We start from the raw sequence: 20,096 nt of genomic DNA, 5'->3' as shown, positions 1-20,096 counted from the left end.
AGAATTTTATAGTGAATTCTCTGATTTTGAATTTAACAAATTCCCATTTCTGTATATTACCCACTACTGAGTCATCATTTTTTATATCTGTAATTATATGTCTAATTTTATCACAATACTTGTCCTTATTTAAAAGGCTGGCATTAAATTTCCAATATCCTCTGCGACTACGTCTCATCCTTGTTGGTTCTAAGACAAGATCAATGAAACAGTGATCAGAAAGGGGTGCATTGGAGATTTTAGATTGTGAAGTACACCTCAAAATGTCATCGCTCACTAACCAATAATCAAGTCTTGACCTGCTTTCTCCATTAGGTTTAAACCAAGAATAATTCTTAACTCCAGGATTCAAACTTCTCCAAATGTCTGTAAAATTATTATCACTAGAAAAGTTCTCAATAATGTTATTCTGTTGCCTCCTTCCTAAGCGAGGAGGCCATCTGTCCATCCATTCATCTGGTGTCATGTTCCAGTCTCCTCCTACTAGGATGTAATCTGTGGGGTACATAACTTTAAGCTCTGAAATAACATTTGTTAGATTTTCCAATAGACTTTTATTTTGACCCTCATTATTATGTCCATAAAGATTTGTAACAATTAGAAATATACCTTCGCTCTTCAAGACTGCAGTTAACCAATGACCCTCACTATCAGCTTTATATGTTATAATCTCCCCAGGGAACTTATTAAAACAAATCGCCACACCTCCAGATCTGTTAGATCCATGACTGAAAAGAATCTTGTCTCCCCACTGATTAGCCCAAAAGGTAGCATCGGCATCCACAGAGTGAGTTTCTTGTAAAAACAGACAATGACATTTTTGCACCTTGCAAAATAAAAAAAGTGCCTTTCTCTTAACAATTTCCTTCAAACCCCGAACGTTTAATGAACCAAAAGAAATTTTTGAGTGAACCATAATAAGAATATGCTAAGAAAATAACTTTTTTTAAAAAAGAAAAGAAAAATATATAAATATGAGTTTAAATTGTAACACTTGTCACCAACTCAGTGACTAATAACCTTTAACTTTAAGTAGAACTCTTTTGTCCCATTAATAATATTCCACTGTATACAGTCTTACATCAAGTCTTTCATTCAACGTCGATGATCCTCCGTCCTTCGATGTATCCATGAGGACCCCGGAAAAAGGCCCGTTTCCCAGCCCGTCTGGCTTGTTCAATTTGCGGCCACAGCCGCCTCCTCTCTTCCCAGTCCTCCCGCGGCAGTACCTCAGCGAAGTGGAAACCCCCGTTCTTACAGACAGCCGAATCTTTGGTGCGACGCCAAATCTCCTCTTTCACGTGTCTTAGAGCAAACAGAATGATGATATGTTGGACCTTGTTCTCAATCTTCTTCCAAACTCTATGCACCACATCCACAGATTCTTCAAGCTTTGATATCATATCAGGTGCGATCTTGCCAAGAATTCCAATAACCAGCGATCTGACATCTTCATCTCTTTTCTCTTCTAATCCTTTAATCCGGAGGCACCACCTCATTTTGTACCTTTCTTGCTCTCTCACTCTCTCCTTGAGATCATAGTTATCTTTGGTCAACTGCTCGTTTCGTCTCTCCAACTCTTTAACCTTTTGTTTACATTCTTTCACCTCCTCCGAGTTGAACTGAACCGCTTTGGCTAGGCTGGCTAGCATCGTACTATCTTGCTTGCATTGCACACTCAGGTCAGCTAGCTGCTCGTCCACTCTTTTTTCAAGGTTTAGAATCGCTTTCAATATAGTAGCATTGGAGACTTCGTCACTTTCACTTATCTCTGCTGACTTAACTTTCTTTTCTGCAGGCTTCTTACAAGGTGTAGATGGAACCGAATCATTGCCCCGTTCCCTTTTGCTCATCACTGCTACGTCCATTGCTACGTAGTCATGATCCGTTCCTTCCCTGCTGTCTTCCCTTCCATCACATGGCGATGTTGTTTCTTGTTTTTTGAGGTCGAGTTTGAATTTAGCAGGTTTAACTATACTTGGGGCAGTCATTTTACTACTTTCGAGTGGAAACAATAACGAACACAAAGTAAATTCTGGGACAAGTTCAACGAGCTCCTAATTTGTACGACTGCTCAACACGCCATCTTGCGCCACCACGGATGATGGCGACAGAAACTCTGGTCGTGTCTTTTTTTTTTTTAAACTTTATTTAACAAACAATGAGTATACAACATACGAACAGATGAAGTATACAAAACAACAGAACATTAACACAAAAAGCCAAGGGTAAAAGAAAAAGGTAACAATTATAAGAATACACGCAAAAATTCACATACATATATTGTTTTGGGAGCCTTTTTGTTGGTGGAGTCTGATATTGATTGTATGTACATTTCCACATCCTTAAAATAATGACAGAAATATGGTGTTTTGTTAGTAAACTTACATTTATGGATAAAAAATTTAGCTAAAAGTATTAACAAATTTATCATAAAAAAACATTTATCATACTTCTTGGGGAACTTAAAGAAACAGAATAAAACATTTTCCCATCGTAAAGAAAACTCCCTTAAAATATGGACAATAACAAACCTGCTAAATTCCTTCCAGAATCTCTGTGTAAAAGAACAGTACCAAAAAAGATGTGTCACAGTTTCTGGATGATCCCCACAGAAAGTACAATTAGTATTAATGTCCCTTTTAAATTTTACCATGTAGTGACTGGCTGGATAACATTTATGTAGAATTTTAAATGAGACTTCTTTCACCTTATTTACAATCAAATATTTATGGGGGACCATCCAGACTGTCTTCCACTTGATATCTGGAACATATCGGTTCCAATAAGATATATGGGAGAGAGACGATATCTTCTTGGAATAAACTACGTATTCTCTTATTGCTGTTACCAAGTTCCTGTGAAAAGCAGATTTTTCCTATTGGTGACTCAGCTGGATCAGGGAGAGCATAGGTGTCAAACTCTGGCCCGCGGGCCAAATTTGGCCCGCAGCCTAATTACATTTGGCCCGCGAAGCCATACCAAATTATTATTAGAGCTGGCCTACTGGTATTATACAGCTAATATATATATTGTTTAGTATTAAGCTTTGCTTGTTCCATATTCAGTTTTTCAGAAAAACTTGTTTGAGTCCATAAGAAGAGATTCATTCTTAAATCTGGAGGAAGATTTTTTTTTCAGTAAATATTAATGTTAGCCCGCGACCTTGTTCCAGTTTTGAATTTTGGCCCACTGTGTATTTGAGTTTGACACCCCTGAGGGAGAGTGACTGAGGTAGATATTGAGCTGTCAGTGTTTTTATATAATATTAAAGTCCCTGAGGGTATGGCACCAAGCACCATTGAGAATTCCTGAACACTGATTGGAAAATTATATAGTGCAATAAAGTCGTTGTAAGTAAGTAGTTGTCCCTCTTTATTAACCAGCTGAGCCACCAATAGGATCCCATTTTGGACCCAAGTTTCCAGGAAAAGTGATTTATTTTTATATAAAATATCTCTGTTGTTCCAGATAAGGTATTTGTGAGGTGAGAAGTTGTGTTTATAAATGAGGGTCCACGCTAAGAGGACCTGCTTATGGAAGGATGAAAGCTTTACAGGGAGTTTCTCAACATTGTAATTACAATTTAAAACAAAATTAAAGCCACCAAAACAAGAGAAAATATAATGTGGTATAAAGTTCCAGATAGAGGTAGGGTTTTTAAGAAAATGTTTGGCCCAATTAATTTTGAAAGTGTTATTTAAAGTAGAAAAGTCTAAAACGTTAAGCCCACCTGATTCGTACTTATTCATCACAACAGTTTTTCTAATATAATGCGTACAGTTTTTCCATATAAAATTAAAGAGCATACGGTCAACATCTTTACTAATTTTCTGTCAGGGCTGGGGCGGCAGTCGTGTGGAGGGTGAGAAAGGAGGATCCAATAGCAGACAATGGCGGAGGTGCAAGTGGGTTTTATTTACAGTGCAGAAAACCAAGGTGTGGACAGAACCGAACATAAACCTAAACTGGGAAAACTAATGCAAAATGGAGGACATGAGGCGAGGGGCAGAGAGACACGAAGAAACATGGAACAGAGCAGACTACACGAGAGGTTCACAGAGAAACGCAGACGACGCCACGAGGAGCACAGGCAGACACCAACTATAAATACACACACCAGGTAATCAGGAAATGGCACACAGGAGTGGACACAGCTGGAACTAATGGGCATAACGAGGCAGACCTACAAAGTAAAACAGGAAACCCTAGACACATGGAACCAGACAAGACATTGAACTAAACAGACAGATTCACAAACAGATGGGGTGACATCATAGACAGAGGCACAGACGCAGACTCAAAGGCAGACTGAATATAACACATAGAACTCAAACCATCATCATCATCATCAACTAGAAAGTGAATACAAACTAAAAGCGCTGGGTCACTGACCCAGGACCATGACATTTTCTTATCCAGATGTAAGGAGACAGCAGCATATGTTAATCGGGATATCCCTTCTGCTTTAGTAATTAACACTCTACCTTTCAAAGACAAGTCCCTTTGCAGCCACTGGTTGAACTTTTTTAGGGTTTTCTGTATAATTGGAGTGAAGTTTGAAGAGAATCTTGATTTTTGGTCTTTGGATATTAACAGATTGGGATTGGGGCTGCAGCTGCAGTAATGCGGACGCTGGACGCCGGTCAGTCGTGGTGAAGAGGGAGCTGAGTGTAAAAGCGAAGCTCTCAATTTACCGGTCGATCTACGGTCGATCTACGTCCCTACCCTCACCTATGGCCACGAGCTGTGGGTAGTGACCGAAAGAACGAGATCGCGGATACAAGCGGCAGAAATGAGCTTCCTCCGAAGGGTGGCTGGCCTCTCCCTTAGAGATAGGGTGAGAAGTTCGGCCATCTGGGAGGGGCTCAGAGTAGAGCAGCTGCTGCTCCACATCGAAAGGAGCCAGCTGAGGTGGTTCGGGCATCTGACAAGGATGCCCCCTGGGTGAGGTGTTTCAGGCATGTCCCACCGGGAGGAGGCCCCGGGGCAGACCCAGGACACGCTGGAGAGGTTATATCTCTCGGCTGGCCTGGGAACGCCTTGGTGTTCCACCGGATAAGCTGGAGGAGGTGGCTGGGGAGAGGGAGGTCTGGGCCTCTTTGCTTAGGCTGCTGCCCCCGCGACCCGGCCTCGGATAAAGCGGATGAAGATGGATGGATGGATATTACAGTTTTTTCTGATTGCTTAAGCCCTTTTTTTGCAACTATTGGCTAATTTTGCAAAACTCTTCACACAAATAAGAAAACCTGTCACCCAATCATCAAAACATTGTAGTTCTCTTGCAAAAGCAAACACAGCTAGATTAACTCTACACACCTTCGTAAAAATGGTGTTTCCGTATCAAACAGTACACACAAGCCATCATCTACTAAGCACACAATGCGCCAACTGCACACTGATGGTATGAATACAAAACACATCTGGCTTTTGCTTTCTCTGTGCACAAGGTAGGCTATGTCAGTTTGAGCTCATACTTCTGTCATAGATCCATAAGCATAGAGGGATCCAAACTTCAAGTACTGGTGTTTATTCACACACATCAAAACAAACACAAGTGGTTATTTCCAAGTATAGGATTATTTGCAATCGCCATAATGACTATATGGGTTACTTGGTCTGCAGTGAACATGCTTCCTCTGCCCCCTCCTCGTCTTCCTCTTGCTCCTCCTTGTCCTTGTCGTCCTCTTCATCCTACTTCTTCACCTCCACGTCCTCTTCCTCGGCCTCCTCTACTTCTCACTCTTTCTGCTCCCTCCATTGTACTCCGCACACACAGCTTACCTGTATTATAGTGCTTAGGCTGATTGCAAAGTGAACTAATTATCTAAGAAAGTCTTCACATGTGAAAGTGTGCCAGACAGTTGGCAAATTAGTGTTAATGATAGCCATACATGTGTGTACTTTTGCTAGGAGTGTGTTGGAAATTTGGAAATTGAGTGTTGTGCAGTGAATTGTGCCTACAGTTTTGCAAAGTGTGTGTTACAAAATTGCAAACTGAGTGCAAAGCAGTTTTTGTGCTTTTAGTTTTGCAAACTCAGTGAGTGGTTTTGCTATAAGTCTGAATAGTTTTAGAGATTGTGCTACAGGAATCACAGTTAGGGTTTAAGCATTCAGAAAAAACTGTAACAGTCCCAAGTATGTGACTTCTTGTCTAACAGAGATATTACAGATAGTATTTGCAGGGCAGTCTTTAATTGCTAGTAACTCACACTTTTTTAGATTTAGGCATAAACCAGAGGCCTCAGAGAAATCACTAATTTAGTAAGAGCTGGAGGGATTTGGTTTGCATTCTTCAAGAAGAGTGTGGTGTCATCGGCTAACTGGCTGATGACGAGCTCCTTATCAGCTATGGTGATTCCTTGTACAACACTGTTTGAAATATTAGTTGCAAGAATTTGTGTACAAAGTAAAAATAAATATGGTGAAATAGGACATCCTTGGCGAATACCACGTTTCAGGTCAAATCTCGGGGTGGAGCCGTTAATCATTTTAATAGAACTATTGCCATTTGTGTATAAGGTTTTGACAGCTTTACAGAAAAACTTGCCAAAGCCAAATTTTTCCAAAGAGTGGAAAATAAATTGATGTTCAATTGTATCAAAAGCCTTATAAAAATCCAGGAAGAGAATGAAGCTATTGTCAGGTACCAGATCAGAGTAATCAAGTAAATCCAAAACCAGTCTAATGTTATTAGAAATGTGTCTGTTTCTCATAAAGCCCGATTGTGTCTCATCAATAATTGTTTCCAAGACCTCTTTAATTCTGTTAGCAAGTATTAAAGCCATAACCTTATAGTCATTATTGAGCAGGGAGATGGGTCTCCAATTATCAATAAAGAGTAAGTCTTTGTTTGGTTTTGGAATAAGTGTTATGAGACCTTGAGTAAGAGAAGGAGGGAGGATGTTATTCTCTATACTTTCTGTAAAAACCTGCAGTAAAAATGGAGCCAGGAGATTAGAAAATGATTTATAAAACTCTGCAGTCAAACCATCTGTGCCGGGAGATTTATTGGCCTTAAGTGCAGAAATGGAATTACAAACTTCCTCCACAGTCAGAGGGCTGTCACAATAACTTCTATCTTCCACAACAATAGATTTTAGGTTTTTAATATTATTGAAAAATCCTGTTGAGACAGCCTCATTATATTTTGAGTTGTATAGTTTAGTATAGAATTCGGCACAGAAATGTGAAATTTCTCCAGGATTGTCAGAGACAATGCCATTAATATTTAGTTGATGAATAGAGTTTGTTTTTGATCTGTATTTTTCAAGTCTGAAAAAGTAAGCAGAATTTTGTTCACCCTCCTCCAGCCACCTCTTCCTGGATCTTATGAAAGCACCCTCAGCCTTGAGTCGTTATAAACCGTCCAATTTATTTTGAAGTTCTAGTAAACTTAATTTATCTTCCTCTGAGATTTCTTCTGGGGACTTCTGGTAATAAGAGGCAATTCTGCTTATTACTTCTTGTTCTTCAGCTTTCCTTAATTTAGCAATTTGACTCCCATATCTTCTCAAGAATTTGCATGCTTCAAATTAAAAAAGTTCCCAATTGGTACAAAAGGACTTCTCTCTGTTAGCTTTGTTCCAATAATAAACAATTAATTTATTAATCTGCATGTTAACCATTTTATCTTTTAGTAAAGAATTATTTAACTTCCAATAAGAGAATTTATGAGGTATATTATCCAGTGTAAACATTCGGACGTTAATGTAAATTGCTCTATGATCAGTGAGGGGCGTGGCAAGTATATTAATGGTAATATTATCTTTATCAATACAGTCAGAAACAAGCCAAAAGTCAATACGTGATTGCCTGGATCCTGTCTTATTGCTCCAAGTAAAGAGTCTATCATCTGGAAATTTTTCTCTCCAAATATCCACAAGATTAAATTTTCCCATGAAATTTTTTAAGTTTGCACTGTATGAAGACTGCTGCCCTGGAGGCCACCTATCAACCGTATTGTCTAAAGCAATGTTAAAGTCTCCACCAATTAAGAGGACTGAATTTGGGTATTTGGAGAGCCAGAAATTAATTCTTTCTTCTAAGGAGTCAAGTAATTTATCATTTTCAGTTTTATTATTGTAACCATATATATTTACTGCAATGAAAGTACTGTTATTGTGTCTGATTAGTGAGCAGAGGTAGTGTCCTAAGGTGTCACAGTCAGAGTGTAACACATCTCCAGAAAAATAATTTTTAAGCGTGACAACTCCAGCAGAACGCTCAGAGCCATGGGACAACCAGACTTCATTACCCCATTGTGATTTCCAAAAATTTGTATCAGCAGGTGTGGAATGACTCTCTTGGAAAAAGCAAAAATCTGTTTTAAATTGTTTGGCAAATAAAAACAAAGCTTTGCGTTTACATGTTTGTCTTAAACCCCTGGTATTAAGAGAAACAAATGAAAAAGACAAAGTTATTAGAAAAAAGAAAGAGAAAAAGTAAGTTCTAAACTTCTACAACTAAGAATAGATCTATAGGATAAGGGGACCGGGTGCTGCACAATTTAGGTAGTAGAACAGTAAAAACCCTGAGTGACTAAGCTTATAAAAATACAGTATTTAACTATCTGCTATGGTTTAAATATAGCATTTTATAGATAAACACACTCTTCAACACAAAATAAAACTTTAACCTGAGGGTGAAAATATCAAGTTCACCATGTAAACAAGCTTACAGAAATGTCATTTCGGAGACTGAATAAGCGTCTCTATGAAGGAGGGAAAACTTCTGATCCACTGATGAATCCTCGGCCTCCCACGAAATAAGCCGGCTTACCCTCCTTAGGGGCTCTGTCTATCATCGGCCACAGTTTGTCACGACGTTCTCTGTCCTCCCTGGACAGATCTTCAGCGAACCTCAAATGATTGTCCTGCAGGTAGGAGGATGTTTTGGCTGCTTTCCATACAGCATCTCTGTAGATTCGGGAGGTGAACTGCACGATGATGCCTCTAGGTCTGGTGCTACCTTGTCGCTTGGCTCCGAGTCGGTGTACGGTGTCGATGACGTCAGGCAGCCTATGATTTTGTTCTGGCAGAACAGACTGGCATATCACAGTCACCTTTCCCCTTACGTCTTCTTTCTCAGCCTCCCTGACTCCATGTAGTCTGAGATTCCACCTCCTGGAATATCTTTCCAACTCAGAGATTCTCTGTTGGCAGTTGTCCACTCGACCTTCCTCTTTAGTTACTTTTTTTTCCAAGTCGCAAACTTTCCCCTTCATATCTTTCATTTCCGCGCACACAAAATCAATCGTCTTTTTGAGACCCTCAATCTGGAGCGTATTCTCTTTCACCATGTTCGAGTTCTCTCTCACCATGCTCTCAATGTTATCAGACCTGGTGTTTATTAGTGCCGACAGACGAGAAATTATCTCATTTACATCAACTGGGTCAGAGTTGCTGCGTTCGTACATCACCTTCTTCGGAGCTGGCGATTTGAGAGGTGTAACAGGGAGAGGTGGGAACTCATCCACTTCTTCTTCGGCTAACGTGAGTGCCACCGTAGTAGCTGCGTAGTTATGGAAGCTATCCATTAGCACGTTGCTGGGCGTAGCACTCTCCTCGTTAGCATTCTCAGGCGCTATCTTAGACTTGGAACTTTCCAGTCCCCTTTTCGCTCCTTTCTGATTCGGCATTCTGCTGCTTCTTGCCCTATGATTGCTGTATCTTCTCTTATTTAGTGAATTGTTAGTGTTAGCAGCATAAAGTTGAGGTTTTACCGTTGTTCACGAACTTTCTGTGCAGAACTCGGTAGAGAGCGTCTACTCACTCCGCCATTTGGCACACCCCCGATCGGGTTGTGACAGTGTCCAAATTCATCGGCTGCATCCTCCCGAGGACCCGGCCTTCGCAGCGTACGTGGGCTGGGTCCTCAGAAGGTTGGATATGCTGGAAGTAAACAGCTGGGGAAATTGGACGGTCTAGCCTTCTGATTAGCGTCACCGCTGTCTCGGTGGAGTTTAATAAACTCGGCTGTCTGTTCCTTGCTATCTGCAATATAACAGGACACTGGAGTAAATTCTCGACCGTCTCATACTTCTGTTTAATCAGTTTTCTGTTTGATGTTTATTCAGCTGTGTAAAAACCAAGGAGGAACCCACCCGGGGGATTAATAAAGTTTTATTTTATCTAATCTAATCTAATAACTTTAATCTCAGCCAAACCGATTTACTCACGAACAAACAAAACACTGAAAAAAGCCAAACAATAACATTTTTAGGTTGTCTAAGTGACTTATGCAGGCACGTGCAGAGGGGGGGCTGGAGGGGCTTGAGCACCCGCCCCTTTCCTGATGGGTGCCCAAAGTGCCCTTTTGTTGAGGCAACTTTTAAAAAACATTTTTTTTTTTTTTTTTTTTTTATGTGTGTGTGCGTGCGGAGTCCTGTCTGTGCCCCTCAACAATAATATTTAACTATTAATCACCAGTAAGTAGGTGTACAGCGCACACTGTAGTGTGTAGCACACAGGAGTATTGGCTTATTACGTACACGTTGGTAAGTTGTCTTGTGGCAATTTGACGAACTGAAACAAATGAGCGTGCTGTGTGTGCAACAGCGTGACAAACATTACCTGTCCTTTTATTAACTGCACATGTAGTGCTGGTCACAGCTGCTAGCTCACTGGGTAAGGCTGTCATAGGTCTGTAGCTCTGTCACCGTTTTAGTGAACATATTTAGTTTTAAAGTAAGTTACAGAGCATTTCCTGCCTTTCTGGGGGGATTATATTTCACTAAAAAACTATCTAATATGCATGTCCACATAATTATGCATTATTATAATATTTTAAAAAACACACGCTGTATTTTAAAGAACATACTTTAAGAAGCAGATTATATTAGATTTATATTTTAAATAAGACAAAAGTTGGATTTTACAGCAGTAAAATTATTGTATCTCTACAGTTTAAACATGTAATAAGCTTTGCCCTGCACAGAGTGGATAGTGAAACAAATGGAATCATCATAAATACATTATTTCATATTTATTACTTCCCCCTCCTCTTTGCTTTTTTATTGTAGCTCTAGTAATAAATAATAATGTAAGGATTCTGAATCAGCACCGTGATGCCCATAGTATATACAGTATTCTGAAGAAGGTCTAAAATGCATGAAATGTGCATGAAGTGTGATTTTTATCCTGGTGGAAGCAAAACAGCAAAAGTCAGAGTGAGTTCATGACGATGTTTATGTGAAGCGTAGTTTGGATCTTCTTTTGCTGCTGGTTCAGTCAATATTGTTTGGAGAGAGATAAAACTAACAGCTTTAGAATCAGCGTAAAAAGGACGTAAACACAAAGCTCGGAGCCGCCGAAACATCAGAATCAGCGAGCTGTCGGCTTTCAGCCCCGACCGTGTCCGTGCCATCGGGTGAGAAAGGCGACATCTCACTGATTCTGATGCGTCGGCGGCTCTGAGCTTTGTGTTTACATCTTTGTGCAGAATCCGTGTTCCTGCTCTCATTTACTGTTTCAGCTGTTTGGTGGTTGTTAAAGTTTTGTGAGGTTTAACCTGAGATTCTGGCGTTTCGGGCAAAATAAAATTATATAAAAAAATCGATTCAGGATTTTAATGCATCGATATCACGTTATCCAAGCCAGAATCGATTTTAATTGATAAATCGATTATCAAAACCCACCACTAGTCGCAAATTATAGACCCATCTCACATCTGTCTTTTTTATCTAAAATCTTTGAAAAAGTGTTTTTTAAGCAGCTCACTGAGCATCTGTCAACTAACAATCTGTTTGAACCATTTCAGTCTGCTTTTAGACCAAATCACTCCACAGAAACAGCTTTAGTCAAAGTGGTAAATGATCTGCTGGTAAATGCAGACAACAATCGCACTTCAGTTTTATTACTGCTGGATCTAAGTGCTGCGTTTGACACTGTGCATCACTGCATTTTATTGGATAGGCTTGAACATTTTATTGGAATTACAGGAAATGTTTTATCATGGCTGAGATCTCACCTGTTTGGGAGGTCTCAGACTGTTAGTTTTAAAAACGATCTCTCCGAGACTTGTGCAGTGAGGCATGGGGTCCCTCAGGGCTCCATACTGGGACCATTGCTGTTTTCTATGTACCTGCTGCCTCTTGGTGTTCTTTTACGTTCTTTTAATGTAACCTTTCATTGTTACGCTGATGACCTGCAGCTTTATGTTCCTTTAACCATTGGAAATTGTGCTGAAGTCTCTAAACTAGAATGTTGTTTATCTGCAATTAAGGGCTGGTTATCAGATAATTTCTTGCTCCTAAATACTGATAAGACAGAGGTGATGGTCATTGGGCCACACAAATTTCAGCACTTGTCCCAAAATTTGATCTTGAGAATTGATGACAGTGTCATAAATTGCAGGAACAAGGTAAAAAACTTGGGCGTGTGGTTCGACATGGTGCTCTCTTTCGAATCTCATGTAAAAGAGATAACAAAGACCGCCTTTTATCATTAGAGGAACATCAGCCAGAATCAGACAAGTTTTGTCAAGCGACACTGCAGAGGTTCTTGTCCATGCATTTGTGTCTTCCCGTATTGATTATTGCAATGCTCTTCTTTCTGGCCTACCAAAGAAAAGTTTTAGAGGTCTGCAGATGGTGCAAAATGCAGCTGCTCGCATTTTAACAAGAACTGGGAAATTTGAGCACATTACCCCTGTTCTGAGATGTCTTCACTGGCTACCTTGTCAGGTTCGAGCAGATTTTAAGGTCCTGCTGCTCACCTACAAGGCTTGGCACCTTCATACCTCTCCGACCTTTTACACCTTTATGTTCCATCTCGTGCTCTCCGATCTCAGGACTCTGGTCTTCTAAAAGTTCTTAGAGCCAGAAAAAAGACAATTGGAGAGCTTTTTCTTTTCATGCCCCGTTTCTGTGGAACAACCTCCCACAAGATATTCGGCAGGCTGCTCTGTGGAGGTTTTTAAAACCAAGTTGAAGACACATTTGTTCACCCGATCCTACATGTCTTAATTCTATGGCTTTTAGTTTTTACATTTTTATTGTTTTTAACTTGTATTGTGTCTTTTACCTGTATTGCTATGTATCGCTTTTATTTTATTTATCTCTTTAGTTGTACAGCACTTTGTTTGAAAGCGCTTTATAAATAAAGTTATTATTATTATTATTATTACAAGGTCCACATTTACGGGAACATCTGCTACAGATATGGGAGAATATTTGATTTCTATTGTAGACAGAAGCCACGGGTGTGTTCAGTCAGACGTTTAGAATAAACTTTGGTCTATAAATGTGTTTCATGATTTATTTTTAACTCCAACTGCTTATTTGTACTATGCTTTCATTTCAGAGCGCAATGAGAAATAAAAAGGATATTTTCAATAAAACTGTCACGATCCTGGGTCTGTGACTCAGTGTTTTCTGTTTTGTATTGTTAATCTTTGATTTCATGATGTGTCTTTGTTTATTCTTACGTTTTGGTTCTGTGTTTTGTTGTACCTCTAAGTTCAGTCTTTCTATTTCCTGCTTTGTTGTGAAGGTCCGTGTCTCATGTCAGTGTGTTTAGTTTGCGTTTCCTCTGTCTCGTCTTGTCAATCACTCCCAGCTGTGTCCTCCTTCTGTGTCTCATTCCCTCGTTATCCCTCTGTGTATTTAAACCTTGTGTTTGCCTCTGTTAGTTGCTGGTTTGTCTATGTAGCTGTCAGGGTCCTGGGTCTCCTGAGCTGGTGGTTTCAGTTCTTTGTGATTTTTGTATTATGTCGTTTGTGAGTTATTCTATGCTTCCTAGGTTTTGATTCCCTGCCCCCCTTGTTTCTCTGTGCACTCTGTTCTGTGTTTAGTCTTCTCTGTCCATTTGTTCCGCCCTGTGTTGTTGCCTTCTGTGTCTCCCTCTGTGTAACTGTCTATATAGTGATGTGTTGTGGTGCTTTGCTCCCACCCCTTGTGTTCCGTGTTTTCGTCTTCCCTTCGTGTAATTCTTCATATTCGTGTACTATTAGTTTTTAGGTTTTTGCTTAGTTTCCATGCTCACCTTCGCCATTTCTGTTTGTATCACCATGTGATGAATAAACTCACTTGCATCTGAGCTGCCTGCATAAAGGGTCCTTTAATAATTTACACACGGCTCGCAAACCGTGACGAAAACACTGGAAAAACTGGGCTGTTCTAAAACGTTTGACGGGTAGTGTATATATTTAGTTTATATATTTTCTTTATTTATAATAGTTTGTTTTATATTGTAGCAAAGTGTTACTTGGATACTTCTCTATGTGCTTCTTTATATGCAATTTTGTTGCATTCTGAGCCTTAGAAATTTATTGTGATGAACTGCTGTTAGAATCAAGTTAAATTCTGATAAATCAGACAATTACCTCTCCAGCTGTTGTTACAGTCTTTGTTTATCGGATCCTTACAGGGTAAAAGATGACGACACCTAAAGAAATCCTTCTGGGGACTTTGAAGGATTTGGGACGTGATGACTTTGAAAAATTCAAGTGGCATCTGAAGAACAATGGGTCTGTAGAAGGTTTACCAGCAATCCCAGAGAGTAAACTGGAGAATGCAGAGAGGACGGACATAGTGGATCTGATGTTTGATACCTACTCTATCAACACTTTTCAAGTTGCTAAAAATCTTTTGGGGAGGATAAACAAGAATGATCTGTTGGAGAATTTAAATAAAACCATCCCAGAACCCACAGATAAGTCAGGGAATGACTAAACAAAAAATACATAAACAATAAAAACATTAGTTAACATTACACAGGTGCCATTAAAATCTATATAAATAATAAATCCAAAACACTTGCCAACACTTTCAGGAGTGAGAGACTGCAGAAAGCCAACAGTTTGTGTTTTATGCATCTGCACAAATAACCTCCTGTGTACACATGAATATCTGCTCTTTGGGTTGGTTTGATTAAAATGGGACCAGCAGCAGGTTTTCTGCCCATTTTACAGATTTATATTGTCAGATTGGTTTTAGAGCTGTTTTATCAACATAAATGAGGCCAGATAACACACACCAATGAGTTAAACTGCAGGAACGTCTTAAAGACATAAAGACCTGGATGGCCGCTAACTTTCTGCTTCTTAATACAGATAAAACTGAGGTTATTGTACTCGGCCCTGAAAATCTTAGAAATATGGTATCTAAGCAGATTCTTACTCTGGATGGCATTACCTTGGCCTCCAGTAACACTGTGAGGAACCTTGGAGTCATTTTTGACCAGGACATGTCCTTCAACGCACATATTAAACAAATATGCAAGACTGCTTTCTTCCATTTGTGCAACATCTCTAAAGTTAGAAATATCCTGTCTCAGAGTGACGCTGAAAAACTAGTTCTGTCATGGTCCTGGGTCGTTCAGCGTTTTGTTTCATTTTTGGTATCACCTTGTGTACTTTGTGTTAATTCTGATTTTGTATTAGTTCTTAGGTTGATCTCTACCTGTGTCTTTCCTCTGTGTTCTGTTCGTGTCCCCGAGTTTGTGTTGTAAAACAGTCTGTTTCCTGTTTTACTTTGAAGGTTTGTGTCTCGTCTTGTGAATTAGGATCAGCTGTGCTCCCCTCCTGTGTGTCATTCCCTCATTACCTTGTGTGTATTTATAGTATGTGTCTGCCTGTGTTCCTCGTTGTGTCGTCTGCATTACTGTGTTAATCAGTGTTACTACTCGTCTCTCTATCCAGCCTTCTTTGTGTCATCTCTGTGTATTCCCCGCTGTCCTTATGTTTTCAGGTTTGTCTGTTACAGTGGCAAAAGTATTCGGCCCCCTTGAACTTTTCCACATTTTGTCACATTACAGCCACAAACATGAATCAGTTTTATTTGAATTCCAGGTGAAAGACCAACACAAAGCGGTGTACACGTGAGAAGTGGAACGAGAATCATACATGACTCCAAACATTTTTTACAAATAAATAACTGCAAAGTGGGGTGTGCGTAATTATTCAGCCCCCTTTGGTTTGAGTGCAGTCAGTTGCACATAGACGTTGCCTGATGAGTGCTAATGACTAAATAGAGTGCACCTGTGTGTAATCGAACAAGGCCGAACAAGGAGAGCGCTGATCAGAAATGCAGCCAAGAGGCCCATGGTGACTCTGGACGAGCTGCAGAGATCTACAGCTCAGGTGGGGGAATCTGTCCATAGGACAACTATTAGTCGTGCACTGCACAAAGTTGGCCTTTATGGAAGAGTGGCAAGAAGAAAGCCATTGTTAACAGAAAACCATAAGAAGTCCCGTTTGCAGTTTGCCACAAGCCATGTGGGGGACACAGCAAACATGTGGAAGAAGGTGCTCTGGTCAGATGAGACCAAAATGGAACTTATTGTTCAAAATGCAAAACGCTATGTGTGGTGGAAAACTAACAGTGCACATCACTCTGAACACACCATCCCCACTGTCAGATATGGTGGTGGCAGCATCATGCTCTGGGGGTGCTTCTCTTCAGCAGGGACAGGGAAGCTGGTCAGAGTTGATGGGAAGATGGATGGAGCCAAATACAGGGCAATCTTGGAAGAAAACCTCTTGGAGTCTGCAAAAGACTTGAGACTGGGGCGGAGGTTCAGCTTCCAGCAGGACAGCGACCCTGAACATAAAGCCAGGGCAACAATGGAGTGGTTTAAAACAAAACATATCCATGTGTTAGAACGGCCCAGTCAAAGTCCAGATCTAAATCCAATCCAGAATCTGTGGCAAGATCTGAAAACTGCTGTTCACAAACGCTGCCCATCTAATCTGACTGAGCTGGAGCTGTTTTGCAAAGAAGAATGGGCAAGAATTTCAGTCTGTAGATGTGCAAAGCTGGTAGAGACAGACCCTAAAAGACTGGCAGCTGGAACTGCAGCAAAAGCTGGTTCTACAAAGTATTGACTCAGGGGCTGAATAATTACACACACCCCACTTTGCAGTTATTTATTTGTACAAAATGTTTGGAATGATGTATGATTTTCGTTCCACTTCTCACGTGTGCACCACTTTGTGTTGGTCTTTCACCTGGAATTCCACTAACATTGATTCATGTTTGTGGCTGTAATGTGACAAAATGTGGAAAAGTTCAAGGGGGCCGAATACTTTTGCAAGCCACTGTAGTTTTTCCAGTTTAGGTTTATGTTTAGTTCTGCCCTCACCTTGGTTTGTTCACTGTAAATAAAACCTCACTCGCATCTCCACCACTGTCTGCAACTTGGGTCCTCATTTAACTCCACCGCACGACTGCTGCCCCAGCCGTGACAAGTTTATGCATTTATTATGTCAAGGCTGGACGACTGTAATTCATTATTATTAGCAAGTCCTAAAAACTCGCTGAAAAGGCTTCAGTTAATCCAAAATGCTGCAGCAAGAGTCCTGACAGGGACTAGAAAGAGAGAGCAGATTTCTCCTGTATCGACTTCTTGTTAAATCCAGAATTGAATTCAAAATCCTGCTCCTCACATACAAGGTCTTAAATAATCAGGCCCCATCTTATCTTAATGACCTTGTAGTACCATATCACCCTATTAGAGCACTTCGCTCTCGCTCTGCAGGCCTACTTGTTGTTCACAGAGTATTTAAAAGTAGAATGGGAGGCAGAGCCTTCGGTTTTCAGGCCCCAAAAAGATACAGTGGGGCAAAAAAGTATTTAGTCAGCCACCGATTGTGCAAGTTCCCCCACTTAAAATGATGACAGAGGTCAGTAATTTGCACCAGAGGTACACTTCAACTGTGAGAGACAGAATGTGAAAAAAAAAATCCATGAATTCACATGGTAGGATTTGTAAAGAATTTATTCGTAAATCAGGGTGGAAAATAAGTATTTGGTCACCTCAAACAAGGAAAATCTCTGGCTCTCACAGACCTGTAACGTCTTCTGTAAGAAGCTTTTCTGTCCCCCACTCGTTACCTGTATGAATGGCACCTGTTTGAACTAATCATCTGTATAAAAGACACCTGTCCACAGCCTCAAACAGTCAGACTCCAAACTCCGCCATGACCAAGACCAAAGAGCTTTCGAAGGACACCAGGAAAAGTATTGTAGACCTGCACCAGACTGGGAAGAGTGAATCTACAATAGGCAAGCAGCTTGGTGTGAAAAAATCAACTGTGGGAGCAATCATCAGAAAATGGAAGACATACAAGACCACTGATAATCTCCCACGATCTGGGGCAAGATCTCATCCCGTGGGGTCAAAATGATCATGAGAACGGTGAGCAAAGATCCCAGAACCACACGGGGGGACCTGGTGAATGACCTGCAGAGAGCTGGGACCAAAGTAACAAAGGTCACCATCAGTAACACACTACAACGGCAGAGAATCAAATCCCGCAGTGCCAGACGTGTTCCGCTGCTGAAGCCAGTGCATGTCCAGGCCCGTCTGAAGTTTGCCAGAGAGCACATGGATGATACAGCAGAGGATTGGGAGAATGTCATGTGGTCAGATGAAACCAAAGTAGAACTTTTTGGTATAAACTCAACTCGTCGTGTTTGGAGGAAGAAGAATACTGAGTTGCATCCCAAGAACACCATACCTACTGTGAAGCATGGGGGTGGAAACATCATGCTATGGGGCTGTTTTTCTGCCAAGGGGACAGGACGACTGATCCGTGTTAAGGACAGAATGAATGGGGCCATGTATCGTGAGATTTCAAGCCAAAACCTCCTTCCATCAGTGAGAACTTTGAAGATGAAATGAGGCTGGGTCTTCCAACATGACAATGATCCAAAACACACCGCCTGGGCAACAAAGGAGTGGCTCCGTAAGAAGCATTAGAAAGTCCTGGAGTGGCCTAGCCAGTCTCCAGACCTCAACCCCATAGAAAATCTGTGGCGGGAGTTGAAAGTCCGTGTTGCTCGGCGACAGCCCCAAAACATCACTGCTCTCGAGAAGATCTGCATGGAGGAATGGGCCAAAATACCAGCTACTGTGTGTGCAAACCTGGTAAAGACCTATAGTAAACGTTTGACCTCTGTTATTGCCAACAAAGGTTATGTTACAAAGTATTGAGTTATATTTTTGTTATTGACCAAATACTTATTTTCCACCCTGATTTACGAATAAATTCTTTACAAATCCTACCATGTGGATTCATGGATTTTTTTTTTCACATTCTGTCTCTCAGGGTTTTTCTGTTGTATTATTGTAGGTTCTTTATCTTACAATATAAAGCACATTGGGGTGACTGTTGTTGTTATTTGGAGGAATTAATAAAAAAAACTTTTATACTTGAAATTCTTTCATTTATTCTACATATTTATTCATCACTGGCTCCATAGTGTTGTTTATGTAATATGTGAAATGTTGCTAGTATTGATTTGGTGCTGTATAAATAAACACAATTAAATCAAATGTGTCTCTATAAAACCTGCCCTCAGTTATAACCCAAGTGTCAGGGCTCAATGGCTCATGAAAAGGAATGGAGTCAAGCACAGAACCAAAAAACGGAGGCTGAGTGACTTTTAACAGAAATGTATTTTACTAGATTTCTTGACGGAGAAAGCTGAATCACGGCTAAATTCAACAGCAAGCGAGGTATTATGAGAAGTGCAGAGCTGAGGCCAGAACATAAGCTGAGGCAGGTCAAAGGAACAACAGGGGCAGAATCGGGCGAATAGAAACTATCCAGGATCACTGGAACAAAGGAGATAATAATCAGAGTGGTCCACAGTGTAGTGAATGAGTCCAAGATTTAAAAACTAAGAGGTGTTACGTGGCTGCAGGTGGAGATCAGCTGGAGGAGGAGATGAATTAAATCTGGGTACAGAGTGAGATGTGGGTGCACAGGGAGGCAGGCAGCTGAGGATGGCAGTTTGCAAGAGTGAGTTTTCCCAGCAGTGGCAGGCCAGAATCCTGAGGCGTGACTTATGGCGAGAGTTGGAAGATGTATCCAGGTGCCGACTAGGGAACAGGAAAAGAGGGTTACGCGAAACAAGCTGAGGAGCACAAGACAAAATGTGAGGCAGAGAACTGACTGTGCTAAGCACACAATCTGGAGAAGGTTCATTGTGAGTGCTGCTCATAAATACTGCCGGAGTAATTGGCAACAGGTGAGGAGCACGGAGGAGTGAGGAGGGCTCCACCCAGGGGAGGAGAGCTGATGCTGTGGAAAGTTACTCAGACTCACTCGGATCATGACACCAAGAGTCCAGTGAACTAAACACATAA

At 40.7% G+C, this 20,096-nt stretch overlaps 1 protein-coding gene across 1 annotated transcript in view; it reads left to right on the top strand.

The window, feature by feature from the left end:
• LOC113016619 (NACHT, LRR and PYD domains-containing protein 3-like) overlaps positions 1-20,096 on the top strand; it is a 133,925-nt gene that overhangs the window by 12,019 nt on the left and 101,810 nt on the right. Inside the window, exon 2 of the mRNA XM_026159560.1 lies at positions 14,370-14,654. Coding sequence (XP_026015345.1) covers positions 14,378-14,654 — 277 coding nt within the window. The 5' untranslated portion in view covers positions 14,370-14,377. The remainder of the gene's footprint in view (positions 1-14,369; positions 14,655-20,096) is intronic.

Source organism: Astatotilapia calliptera, chromosome 23, assembly GCF_900246225.1.
Source record: "Astatotilapia calliptera chromosome 23, fAstCal1.2, whole genome shotgun sequence".
Lineage (NCBI taxonomy): Eukaryota > Metazoa > Chordata > Actinopteri > Cichliformes > Cichlidae > Astatotilapia > Astatotilapia calliptera.
This window is presented reverse-complemented; position numbering and strand designations above follow the sequence as displayed.